Consider the following 13,273-nt stretch of genomic DNA (forward strand, 5'->3'; position numbering starts at 1 on the left):
CCTCTTGTCAAACTAGGGATGGGCATTCGATTAAATTGTCTTAATTGATCGTCGGCAGAATTAACGATACATTTTCGATTAATCATTAGCATTTTTATATTAAAATTCACAATTTATAGGCTGTATTAAAATGCAGTGAAAATAGAAAAAACTGCGTGTTTCCGCATTGACATCTGTAGCTATTACAAGAAGAACAACTATTTCTGTAACTCCTAAAAGCGGAGCCGACAGCTAGAAGCCACTCAAACACAACTGACCCTCGTTTTTTTCCCGGCTAATTAACAAAGCTATATAAAAACCTTCGCCCTCAACAATACTTAAGGGTAGCATATTCATCTCGATGGACTTGCAGATCCATTGGGTAATTTTCTCTGCACGTTGTGCATCACAGCTCCTCCGTGCTAACACCGAGAGCAGGAAGCACCGCCACTAACCAGGGTCGGATGTATGTTCTTCAAGTAGTACATCATTTGAGTTGTGGAGGAGTTGTATTTATACTCAGCTTTGCAGTGTTGGCAGTGAACAAAGTCATTTTAAGACAAAATGGTCTCACGCTACACTTCGCCGTGACCTCTTCATGTTTAGCTACTTTTGAAATACATGGAAACTTGCCAGTAACTGAGTAGGCCGGTGGCGTTTTTTTTCCAAAACTTGGCTTTGTTTGGTAAAATGTTTAATTGCTGCCACATAGCGGAATCCATTGCATTTCTTCAAGACTCACACTACGCAACAGAACACGCATTAGTTTTATCGATGAACAAATAATGTAATCAACGAAATTCTTAATGATCGATAATCGATTAATTATGCCCATCCCTATGTCAAACATGCACATGGTGGTTACAGGGTTACTTCTGAGAATGTCATATTACTCAGCCCAGTGTAGCTCAGAAAAAAAATCCACCCGTTGACCTTGTTGTGCTTTGATGGCTGTGATTACCTCTGGACATCTAAATTCTGCAGCAGAGAAGGTCAGGAAGAAAGTTGGCTTTCCTAATTGTCTGACCATGGCTAGCAAATCCTTCAGAGTTCAATCCCAGTAAGCTGGAGTCCCTCTCAGTGGTTGCACGAATCTGGTAGCATCTCTGTTTCTCACCAACCTCTCGACTTCACGTTTGTCCTGTAGCAACTTGTTGGATATTTTCCATTCCTTAACTGAATTGACATGCTGCTTTTTGCCATGTGAGTCTGTGTGACAAACTGTGCAAAAAATAGGTAGCTTTGGTCTCTTGCAAAACAAGTGTCAACACAGAAAAGCCTTGCATTGAAATACATGCTCGGGGATAGTTTTACTTGTCTTGTCTCATCTTATGTATTCCTTCCAGTCGGGAACTGAACAGGGAAAGCCATTGCTTCAAGCCTCGGGACTTGGGAAAAGCTAACAGGCGTGTTTCCTTGTGCTGGGGCGATGCTGAAAATCCCATACCCGTAGGTCAGTGTTTCTTCTCCAAGGTCAGGTAGCTGTAAACAACTGTCCAAGCCAACTCCAGGTCTTAGTGCAGCTTTCTCAGTCTTTGCATTGGAAGTTTGTTGGTCATGGTCTTCCTGTTGCTCATAAGCAGGCTGTAAAGCTGCAGACTTTACCTCTGATAGATCAGCACTTTCTATGCAATTAATTACCTCCATCATTTCAGTTTCATCATTGCTATCAAGGTCCATAGGATCATCATCATCATCATCCGTTTTCTCATCAGCTCTGTTTGTAATGTTTTTGTCGTCAGGGTGTGTGTCAATGAGTTTTGATAGTCCCGCTACTACATTTCTCATGTTTACAGTGTGAAACAGCTGGTGGCCTTTGTAAACCAGACGTCTTTTCAGCTTCACTCTGGAAAACTGGGATGGTCTTAGTAAAGTATTTACCGTTTTTTCCACCTCAGATGGCACACAAACCACAGCGCCATGTATAGCTGCTTGTCAACCTTTAGGAAGTGTGACAATCTTGGCAAATGGCAGTATTTTGTCCAAAAGTTGTCTTTCCAGTATGTTCAAATCACAGAGCTCTGGGGGAATGGGTGCCAGCTCCAAGTTGTTAGCCACAGCGATGGATGATTTGTTTCCTGCCTTGGAATGACAGCTGTGACAAATCCACTCTTTTTTCCTTTCTTCTAGTACAGTGCATTGTTCAAGGCCTTGACATTAATCGTCACACACATGGACATATGGACGTCAAACAGACAGCAACAATTTTTCAACAAGTATTTTTCTTGTAACTGCTGCGATTGCAACATTGTCTATATTTCTTACTTACTTTGAAGGCACAGCATATCTCATGGGCCATCTGAAATGTGCTTCACTTTGACATTTGGTTTTCATGTAAGTGATGCATTGTTGCAAATGACTTTTTCTGAAAGCCGGATCATTGTGGTACTTGTGGCGTGAATCTTCTTTGTGCTTTCTCCTGAAAGCAGGATTATTGTGGTACTTGTGGCGCAAAGCTTATTTTTCCCTTTTTCTGAAGGCAGGGTCCTCATGATGTGGTGCTTAAGTTTCTTTTTGCTTATTTAAGTGATGTTTTCTGAACGCAGGATCATTATGATACCTTAGGCGGAAAGTGTCTTTTTACCTATTTCTAAAATCTGCATCTCCTCTGTATTTGATGGTGTTGTGTGCACCCTGCATTCTTTGTCTTCCCTTTTGTCTTTGTTGCTGTTTTACATTTAGTATTTTACAATCGCTAGGACAGTTTTTTCTATTTAAACAAGTTTTCTAAACTCTTAACACACCAACACACACAATTGGCAAAACTGTTAATTTCACGCTCAAAATCACACATTGTATACTAAACTCAAACACTAATTGTCATAACACAAAAATACAGTAAACATGACATAATGTCTACCAAACACTAACAAACGTTCTCTTTTCACAGGAACATTTAGTCAATCATAGCACAATGTCATAAAAAACACTAACATTAGATGGAATTACAAAAACTGCATTTATTTATGCAGGAATGTGTCAGAATGTGTCTCACAGTATATGGATTATAGATTGTGTTTGTAATACGGTTTCTTTTGAAGCCTCTCTACATTTTTGTTTTGTTGGGCTTTTTTAAATGCATGCATTTAGCTTCTTTTGCTGCATAGATTCAGAACAAAAAATGAATGACCCATCTCAGAGTAGCTTCATAGAATGTACGGTTACTGAAAAAAAGAACATAGAAACATTTACAGTATTACCCTAGCTCTGGCCCTTCTCTGAGCACCACCACACATCATTATCATATAATAATGTATTCATTTAGCATATACTTCGACTAAAACAGGATGAGCGGTTGCGATCTCACAATGTCTGAGTGAGAGGCTGCGCTCTTACCACGAAGCCATACTCAATTGAACACTTTGTGTAATTAATGTTATAAGAACCTAAAAATAAATGTTATAAACGTAAAGTTGCAAAAACGTTACATTGTTTGTACAACAAGATATGATAACATATTTTTGACAATTGCAAATCGAAACATTTGTCACACAATCTTTATTTATCAAGTTGTCAATGACGATTGTGAGACTGACGTCTCGAGGACTTGACGTCACTTGATTCCTTCCTTCGCTCGATACAGTCGCCATACCATAAACTGACCAGCAGATGTCTCTATGGAGAAGATGTATCGAACGCTTCGAAAAAGCGATACTTTTTCGAGACAATAGGGGATTATCACGCTTCCGGGTTTCATGGGCGGGATTTGTCAATTTTGTGCATGTCCACTTCCGGCGCAGTTAAACAATGGCTGAAACGAAGGCTAGATGTCACTGCTCTGTTCCACTTTGTAAATCGAACAAACAACGCCAACCCTACTTAAGTTTCCATGGATTCCCGACTGAATTGAGTCTAAGGAAGAAGTGGATTAAAGCGGTTCGCCGGGATGAGGGGCCAAACTTTAAAATAAAACAAGGTAGCACGTTTGTTTGTAGCCGGCACTTTAGTGAATCAGACTACACTAACGCTACAGGTAGTGCTAGCAGGCTAGCGTTAGCTGACGTGGCTAACTTTACCAACCGAGGTCGCATCAAGCGTCTGCAAATCGGTTCTGTGCCCTCCCGTTTCCAGTGGAACAACTGGGGACTGCCAAGAAGGGAGTCTGCTTATAAAAGAGCATCAACTCGCTTAGGCCATGACGTTTGTCCAGCCCTTCCTCTGGAGCAGCCCCTACCATGTGAGGAAGAGGCGATGGGGGAGGTCGCAGCTTCGGTGGTGATGACAGAACATGATTACGGTTCTGCTCTTAAACCAGGTATGTCAGTGTTTGCCGGTGTTCTGAAATGTTGGACTACCTCCTCATGATGACCTACCAGCTTCATCACAAGTACAAACATTGCATTTTATATCTTACTTGATTAAACGTAAAGGTGAATATTGAGCTATAAAAAGCTATTTCATGTAGCTTTAGAGGTCCAAAAAACTTCCAATATGCAAGTCACAGACAAAATCTGGGTCAGATGTTTTAATTTTTTCTCTCCTCTCATACAGGTGCACTGGATGCTGCTGCTGCACACATACAGCAACTGGAAGACAAAATCAAGGAGCTGACAACAGAGCTGTCACAGCTGAAAGTGGGTGAAGTGCATTTTCACCGATTTTGTGTCTCAGACAAGGACATCCTTTATTACACAAGATTCACGTTAAGATATGTTTTTTGTCACTTCTGGGAGGCAATTCAACCATCTGCCTCCATGGTGGTTTATTGGACGAAAGCTCAGAAAAAGGGACAAACATTTGAACCCATTTCTCCCAGTCCAACGCGTAGGCTGCAACTGGTTGATGAGTTTTTTCTTTTCTGCTGCAGAGTTGCTGCAGGCCTGCAAGAGAAGGTGCTGGCTGACATGTTTCAGGTCAGTGTGTCCACTGTCTCCCGTGTTGTTATAACGTGGGCCAACTACCTTTACCTGCTCCTTGGCTCCCTTCCCATCTGGATGAGTAAACAGCAAGTCAAGAACACCATGCCAAGCAAATTTGTGCAGTACAGTCCAGATGTTCGTGTAATCATCGACTGCACCGAGGTGCGATGCCAGAATCCATCATCCCTCACTCTCCAGTCTGAGGTTTTCTCATCGTACAAAAACACGACAACCTTGAAGGGATTAATTGGGATTGCCCCATGTAGTGCTGTGACTTTTGTGTCAAGTCTCTTCACCGGCTCCATCTCTGACCGAGAGCTGACTGAACAAAGTGGACTGCTGGACTTACTGGAGCCAGGAGATGGCTGCATGGCAGACAAGGGTTTCACCATCGAGAAGCTGCTAGCTGACCGTGGGGCAATGCTGATTATACCACCCTTCAAGATGACAGGTAGGCATGAAAGGAATGAACATTTCAAATTAAAACTGTGACCAAAATGATAATCATTAAGGTGTGCAGACAAATGTTTAAAAAAGTACTGAGGCACTCACTGAAATAATAGAAATGAACTTATTTCATCTCTAACCACAGCGCAGTTCACCAAAGAGGATGCTCTAAAAACACAAGCAATCGCCCGACTTCGAATCCTCGTGGAAAGAGCAATACGCAGAGTCAAGGAATATCGCATCTGGGAACACACTCTCCCTCTAACCTTGTCTGGGACAGTCAACCAGCTGTGGACCGTCTGCTGTGTGATGACCAACTTCCAGGGACCACTTGATTTAAAAGGCTACATCCCTGTTGAATAGTGTTTCCCCCGATCACATGCATTCAACTGTATACTGAATACATTGTATATATTGAATGAGATGTATATAATGAATGAGAAGTCATTCATCTATAATCAATTGTAAAGGTCAGTCCATCCTGAAAGTATTCAAATAATGTAAATATGTAAATAATGTACTCAGAAAAAGGGAATTAATAAAATCTTTTATTCATTCATTTCCTTTATTCATTCAGTTCATTTCACTTTCTGCTGAAGATACACATTCATATATGTACCAAAGAAGTATAGGTCCACCTTCTTTTTCATCTCTTTTATCATTTCATCATCCCTCCAGACCCTTTCGACTGTTAAGTCTCCCTCAGTATCTGTTATAAAATCGCACCAACTCAATCCAGTTACTGCCAGTTGGCCTTGAACCTGCCAGTGGTATTTATGATTCTGCTTCAGTTTTGCCTGACCATTCACAATTTTTACATGTCCTGCCTCAGAAATGCTGGAGATGTCTGGGCACTTAACTTCAGCAAGCCCAAAACACGGAATGGCACTAGGGTCATATACCCTCGCATCGGGGCTAGCCCCGATGTGAGGAGCATCGGGATGGATAACAAATCCACAGCGTGAGACATTTACATTGAAATGTTTTGAATACTGTTCCAGCACCTGTGGCTCGCGTTCAAGGCCCCTTTTCATGGCGGGAGTCTGGTGTACTCCCTTAAGTATCCGCCCTGCCAGGGTCTGACCAGAAGACGGCCCTTTCACATGGCTAACCTCATAGAACCTACTAGCTGTCACTCTAGGCTTGCGTAAAGCTTGCCATAATGGGCACTCAGACTGCTCACGTGTCTGCTCCTCTCTCTCAGCTGCCATCTCGTGTGTCACAGTTAAGCTGTCCAAATGGAGAAACTGTTGGGAGTTTGGGTCAACGTTTGGAAAAGTAGTGGGAAATGTTGACCCCTCTAAAGGCAGTTTAGGGAATGTTGGTGCACCTGGGTGTTGGACATAATTTCCGCGTTTGACCACAGGAGGACACTGGTAGGACAGGGGTGAACCTCGCGGCACAGGTCCGAACCTGGAGTCAACCATGGAGAGTTGAGACAAGCCATGCAGCACTGAGGATATTAGTGGTTGCGGCCTGAGGTTTTTCAGTCCTTCCCCAAGAGACAAGACTTGCGGGTCTGGGAGGGATCCTGAAATGTAAAATTAAAAACAGTAAGTGTTAAATTATCCACACATCTCTTGTCTTTCTGGAGAATTACTCACTGCTGTTACACTACTGTGTGTTATATTTGCTACATAATTATGTGTATAAAAGTGGCAAGATACAATTATGTATTATACGGCAGCCAACAGTATGATATTAGTTACAGTAACATTACCTGTGTATGCTTGCTTATGTTTCTCAAAGACTGGGTTGCGACCCTCAAGTGGGTCGCAATAATTTTTGGGGGGGTCGCCTTGTCACGATCTGCATCTCTGCCAGTGGCAATTTCTTAAACAAATTAATGGTCAAATGTACTATTGTGATAACATTTTAAATGCGTTAGAACACGTTCATATTGAAGCCGAGTTCATTCAGAATCAGCTACATATAGGGCCTGACATTAAAATGTTTGCTTACCAGCCACAGTGGCTAGTGGTTTTCCAAAGTTACTAGCCACTCAGCAATTTCACTAGCCACAATTTTGTTGTTGGGAAATTACATTTTATTTGATTAAAGTTGACTCGATTTGCTACATTTTTCTTGAATAACTAGATTTACAATCCTTTCAACTGTAAATGACCATTTTAAACACCCCACAAGACAACATAAAATGTATGTGTCGCCAAATCAACCCTTCAACTCTTATACGTGTGTAAAGCTCCTTTTGTATGAAAATATGCAAACGATTAAGACGAAGACAATAAGAGTAGCTCATTGCATGTAACGGGGTTTAAAGATGTATTGAAAATATATGAACTAAACAGAATTTATTTTTGTCCAATATATATAAACAACACAATTATTTTAGTGTCTTTATTTTCGGTTTCATCACCAGTTTTTCTCTTTTTTTTCTCTGCCCTCCTGGTTTTCCTACACCTGTTATGTAGCCTACTGCCACATCCTTGCCTTGCACTGAGCAGGGTCCTCATGTTTGATCAAAAGCCCCACGAGACGGGCTTTCGCATGTGTTCACGCATCTATGTTGCTTAGCAACAAACGTACAGTGGCCGAGACTGTTTAACACCGGGGGAAACGATACGTGATGATTGAAATGTGTGCGTCTCACGGTCAATGCGTGAGGCTTGAGAACCCTGCAATGAGTTTAATATTTAGTTTTGAGAAGACTGCAATTAAAAAATCTCATACCGAGAGATATGTAGAATTCCACCTGTCAAAGTGGCTAGTAAATGTGACTGCTTTACCGCCACAGCCGAATTCTACCCGCATTTGGCGGGTGGGCGGGTGCCAATGTCATGCCCTGGCTACAAATATTAAGGAACTTGTCTTTAATCAAAAGATCGTCTCCGTTTTCAATTTAAAGCAGTATCTAGCTTACTGTAGGAAATCTCCCATTGCATCCTCTCTCTAGCTTTTTCGGCTAAAAACTGATGCCATATGGACGACGATGCATGCATTATTCACGCCTACGGTGTTACTGTAATACAGTCTGTAAAAATACCACTTTGACACACTTGCAAGAAATGATCCGCTGGTTAGATGATGCATGATCTTATTTACCACCCACAATAGTTCCGCTTTTATTGCAGCAGCATTCTGAGTTACAGTAGCTTTTGCAGTTGCACAGCAAAGTCACGTAATGTGACGAGATTGAATTTAAAGTATAAAAACTCACCATGGACAACGACAACATCGGCAACCCTGCAACACGGATTATTATTTTGATGTCATCTTTAAATTCAGTTTCTGAACAGGACTGGGTGACTGATTAGTTTCTCCTCCACCTTGAACCTGAAACCTACATTGTAGGTTTGCTCACAATGACCAGCGGTTGCTACGTTACAAGAAACAAGGAACCAATGCGATTGGCCAACGCTCTTCATCACTGTATTTAAGAGCTAGAAACACTAGCCTGATATTGTCATACTCATAATTCTAGTCAGAATATGAGTCTGATAACTCTCTGTTGGGCTGTGACTATGGGGCATGTTTCAACCAAACTCGTAAAACCAATGCCTCTTCGCTCAATTGGATAGACCTACAACCAATCATGACAACGTAATATGTTGTATGTTGAAAACAAATTCAACCCAAGTGCTCTTTCGTGACGTTATTGATAGCGTTACTGTTGATCATTTGTCCCTCATCGTATAAAGCACGCCCTGGCAATTTCATTGGTCCGCCCAGCTCCTGGTTTTATATAGTTTGTCCCCAATACGAGCCCCTCCAGATCCATCTTCCCACCAAATTTTTGTTGTGGGCAGGGCTAAGTTGGGCAGGAAGCCAGGCTATAGAAACACTGTTCCACTGTTCAAACTGTATTTCTGTTTGTACTAGTGCTGTCAGTTTAACGCGTTATTAACGGCGTTAACGCAAACCCAAATTAACGGCGTCAATTATTTTATCGCGCGATTAACGCTCTTTTTGGCCTAGCAAACTTTGTAGTTTTTTTCACATGCTGTTGCAACAACTACCGACGTTAGAAAAACTACAACACCACACCGGATCTAGCTAGACCGGACACAAAACAACAGGCACGCCAAACACTCGTTTGGCTTGCGAGCTGGCTAAAGAGTAGTAGCAGAGCCCGTTTACGGATATTAGACATTCTCTGGTAGTAGGCTAACGTTACGTTTTGAGTGGATGACGAGCGCGAGATACCGAAATGGATGCCAATAAGATTCTGAATGGAAAGTTTGCTTTTAAAAAGTTGCCAAATGGTTCTATTGACAAGACCAGTGATCTGTGTGTTTTGTCGTTGTAAACTGAGCTATCATCGCAGCATGTCCAGTCTGAAATACCACTTGATGGCCAAGCACACAGCTGATGCGAATTCTCTGCCCCCTCGTCAAAGCCAATTGCAATGTTGTTTTCAATACAAAAAAATATTTGCACAAAGCAATCCGAACCACTTTTCTATGTTGATAAGAGCATTAAAATTTGAAAAAAGATTGGGACAAAAAGAAATCAGGGACATTTAGAATAAATAAAAATGTGCGATTAATTGTGATTAATCGCGAGTTAACTATGACATTAATGCGATTAATCGCGATTAAATATTTTAATCGTTTGACAGCACTAGTTTGTACATCTTTCAATTATTAATACTTTTGAGAATCAGAATGGGTTTTATTTGCCAAGAAACATCAAACAGATGTGGAAGTAGAAGAGCACCATCATTGTGTTTGGCAGGTTGAATTTCTTCAGCTGCTGAAGAAAGTACATCCTCTTGTGCTTTCTTGGTGAGGGAGCTGATGTTCAGTTCCCAATCGCGGCAGCACTCCAGTGTTGACTGGGGTTGCACAGGGTAATGGGGGTGACTGTCTTAAGAGCATAACATTTAACACGCTTTAACATTTATGAAATTAAATTAGGGTGATAAATTAGATTTTTTTTCATCACTCTTTTTTTCTGCTTTTTCAACCGTTAGAAAAGATTGCAATGCATAACAATGACACATATGCCTTTAACACTGTCTCAAAATTTTTGTTTCAAAGCAACTCTTTTTTTCACCTTCATACTGCTGACATACTTTTGTCTGCTATGATATCGATAACTGTTATGCAATATACATCTTAATCACTAAAATTGGTCAATTTTTCGAACTTCAAACTTTTTTCTGTTTCTCAGTATTTCATTGGGGTGTGCTTGCCTTCGGCAGTACAAACCATTGTAATCTCAGTTTCGACTTGCTAGCGATTGCGTTGCTTGTATTTGGATTTACGTTCCGTTGCACAGTTTAGGAGGTTACAACGTTTTTGTGGGGACAAAGTGCCTTTTGTCAACAAAGGGTAACCTGTGCTAGCTACGTCACCACGTCAACACACGTTAGCAACGACGCATGGATACAACCTGATAGACTTTCTAGCTCGCAAATTGGAGCTTGGATTACGAGTGAAAAATACCACCCCCAAAAAATCAAAACCATTTGGCTTTGTAGAGAAAGCGATTTTTAGTGGAACTGCAATCTCGGATTTTTGATTTCGGTTGTGACAGTCTTTGAAATTTGAGCGAGTGCAGGTCACCCATGAGACCGCCTAGTCTTTTAGGCGGCAGCCATGATGCTAGAAAGCGTCATAGTAGTATTTTTTGTAGCTAATTTTATAGTTCAATTTTACACGAAAAAACAGAAAGAGGGAAATGTTATGACAATATGACTATTGTGAAAACAGCCAGGTGGTGAGATTTTAATATAGGTTGCTGTAATAACGTTGATTTGTTTGCTACATGAGAGCCTGTCAGCCTCCATTGACGATTGCGGCAGCAACAAGTCAACAGTGTTGACACTCAGTCAACTGTCGATCTGCGTCTGGTGAGTATTTTCTTAATTTCGTACCAGGGTCAATTCTACATCTAAATGGACAGCAGTGTTTTAAAGATATTGGCGATTGCGAAGACAGCCAGCGGGTCTGCATAGTTTGTTATTTGTGTAAAACTTGGAATTTGAGTGAGACTGCGTCTTGTTTTGACGTTAGCCACATACTCTGCTCGCTGGCAGTGTAGTAGGCTACAGTAATGTCTTCAATGCCACAGCTATGGCTAAACTTTATTAAGTCTTATTACACGGCTGTTCTTAATGCTGTAGAATGCTCCATTCACTTGAATGGGGCTTCCCAACGTTCTGCGGTGAACATTTTTCTCATATTTGACGGTTACTATGCATATTTGACCGCTGTCAAGGGAAGCGAACTATTTCTCTGCTGATCAACAATACGAATGGTAACAAATACATTGTAAAAAGACACACTGTGTTAAGTTATTTTTGTTGGCAAGTAGCCGTGTAATAAGCGGGATAATGTATGGAACGCCCATCATTATCGGGGAAATAAGGCCCTTCATGGCGAAACAAAACTGGCAAAAACTCTGCTTTACGTTGTGCCTAACAACTCCCATTACCTGTTCTAAAATCCCCCTAAATTAATATTGAACTTATTTATGTTTTGGGGGACTTTTTTTTTCAGCTAGCAGACGGTACTATTTGAATCACAATTCCATCTGAAATACTGCCAGTGACGCGTGTCCACTACAGGGTTTTTTTAACGCTCTGCACCGCTTGCCTTCCCACAGTGCTCCACGCTCGGGGGCGTGTTAGATACAGAGAAGTTAATACAGAGTTGTAGGTCTCTAAGGTCACTGTTGTAGTTTGTGTAAAACGGTGTCATGGACAAGTGTGCAGACTTGGGTTCATGTACTTACAATATAGATCATTATTGATATAAATATAGGTGCTCCTGTCTCGATCTAAATACAGCTTTTACACTGCATGATGCAAGGAATCAGATACGCTGACTAGATGTTGCATGATCTTGTCAACTAGGCTATGGGTACAGTACTGTACAGTACTTCAGTAACATTCGCTCGGTTATGGCCACTACACATTTACTGTATTGCTAGCGAGTGACTACTGTAGCTAGACTAGTACAGTATGCAGCTAGCACAGAAGAAAGTTACAGCTAGGTTGCGTACTGTAGGTAGCTAAAGTGACAAGACTGAATTTAACACACCATGGACACCGACAACCTCGGCAACCCAGCGCCAGGTATACATTTTATGTTAACGTCTCTTTAATCGTACAGAGGAGTATAAAACAAGACTGAGTGTGTATACACACATACAATGAGTTGCTCTTCCATCTTCAAATTGTCAAACCTCAAAATGTTTACCATGACAAACAGTTGCTATGTTACAAGAAACAAGAAACCAACCCGATTGGCCAACGCTAGCGTTTTCACGCTCCTAATTTACATAAAGTTGAGACAATCCAACTTTCGACGCCCCGCTCGCCTTCCCACAATACCCTACACGAGCGTCGACGCCCCGCTCGCCTTCCCACAATGCCCTACACCAGCGTCAACGCCCGGTTTCATTGAAAATGGATTGGAAGCCGACGCTCCGCACCGCTCCGCTGTAGTGGACACGCACCGTAACAGTAGCTTGTTTCAAAGGGGTTTCCTTGTTTCAAAGGGTGTTCTTAGTGAATTTTGAGTCGGTTAAATGCTTGTAATATCACTATAAGGGAAAACTGACACACCTGCAACTGAAGCAAGCAAGCACACCCTACAATTTCCCCAGAAATTGTACCCTCTCTAGTTCTTTAATACTTTTAACGTTTAAACATGTATGAAAGTCAATAAGATAGTGTTTTCATAACTCTTTTTTTCTCCTTTGTCAACAGTTTGTAATTATTGCAATGCATAACAATGACAGATATACTTTTAACACTTTGTCACAATTTTATTTTTAAAGTACATACCTCTTTTACAAACTTTTAAAAACCTTCACTATTCATCTTTTCAACTGTTCGCAGCAAACACACACATTTTCTTCAGGAAATGTACCTTTCTAGCTGTGAGAATGCTTCCTGTTTCTCTTTATTGTTTTCCTGTTTCTCTTTATTGTGAGAATGCTGAACAGCATTCTCACTATTGCTTTTCAACTTCTCAATTCTTCCGCCGTTTTTTGGCCTTTAACTAGTCCTGCATACT

At 41.2% G+C, this 13,273-nt stretch overlaps 1 protein-coding gene across 1 annotated transcript; it reads left to right on the forward strand.

The window, feature by feature from the left end:
- Positions 1 to 4,170: 4,170 nt before the first annotated feature.
- On the forward strand, positions 4,171 to 5,844 carry LOC146235950 (uncharacterized). The gene is made up of 4 exons (XM_084686959.1): positions 4,171 to 4,234; positions 4,471 to 4,553; positions 4,653 to 5,289; positions 5,431 to 5,844. The coding sequence occupies exons 1-4, from the start codon at positions 4,171 to 4,173 to the stop codon at positions 5,646 to 5,648; spliced, it is 1,002 nt and encodes a 333-aa protein (XP_084543085.1). The 3' UTR covers positions 5,649 to 5,844.
- Positions 5,845 to 13,273: the final 7,429 nt, after the last annotated feature.

Source organism: Hypomesus nipponensis, chromosome 22, assembly GCF_054491055.1.
Source record: "Hypomesus nipponensis isolate SF chromosome 22, ASM5449105v1, whole genome shotgun sequence".
Lineage (NCBI taxonomy): Eukaryota > Metazoa > Chordata > Actinopteri > Osmeriformes > Osmeridae > Hypomesus > Hypomesus nipponensis.

Bases quoted from the DNA above. Each gene is read 5' to 3' on its own strand.
- LOC146235950 (XM_084686959.1), top strand. From the start codon at position 4,171: ATGGGGGAGGTCGCAGCTTCGGTGGTGATGACAGAACATGATTACGGT. The intron at 4,235-4,470 runs GTATGTCAGTGT...CCTCTCATACAG, and splicing joins CGGTTCTGCTCTTAAACCAG to GTGCACTGGATGCTGCTGCT. The intron at 4,554-4,652 runs GTGGGTGAAGTG...CACTTCTGGGAG, and splicing joins CAGAGCTGTCACAGCTGAAA to GCAATTCAACCATCTGCCTC.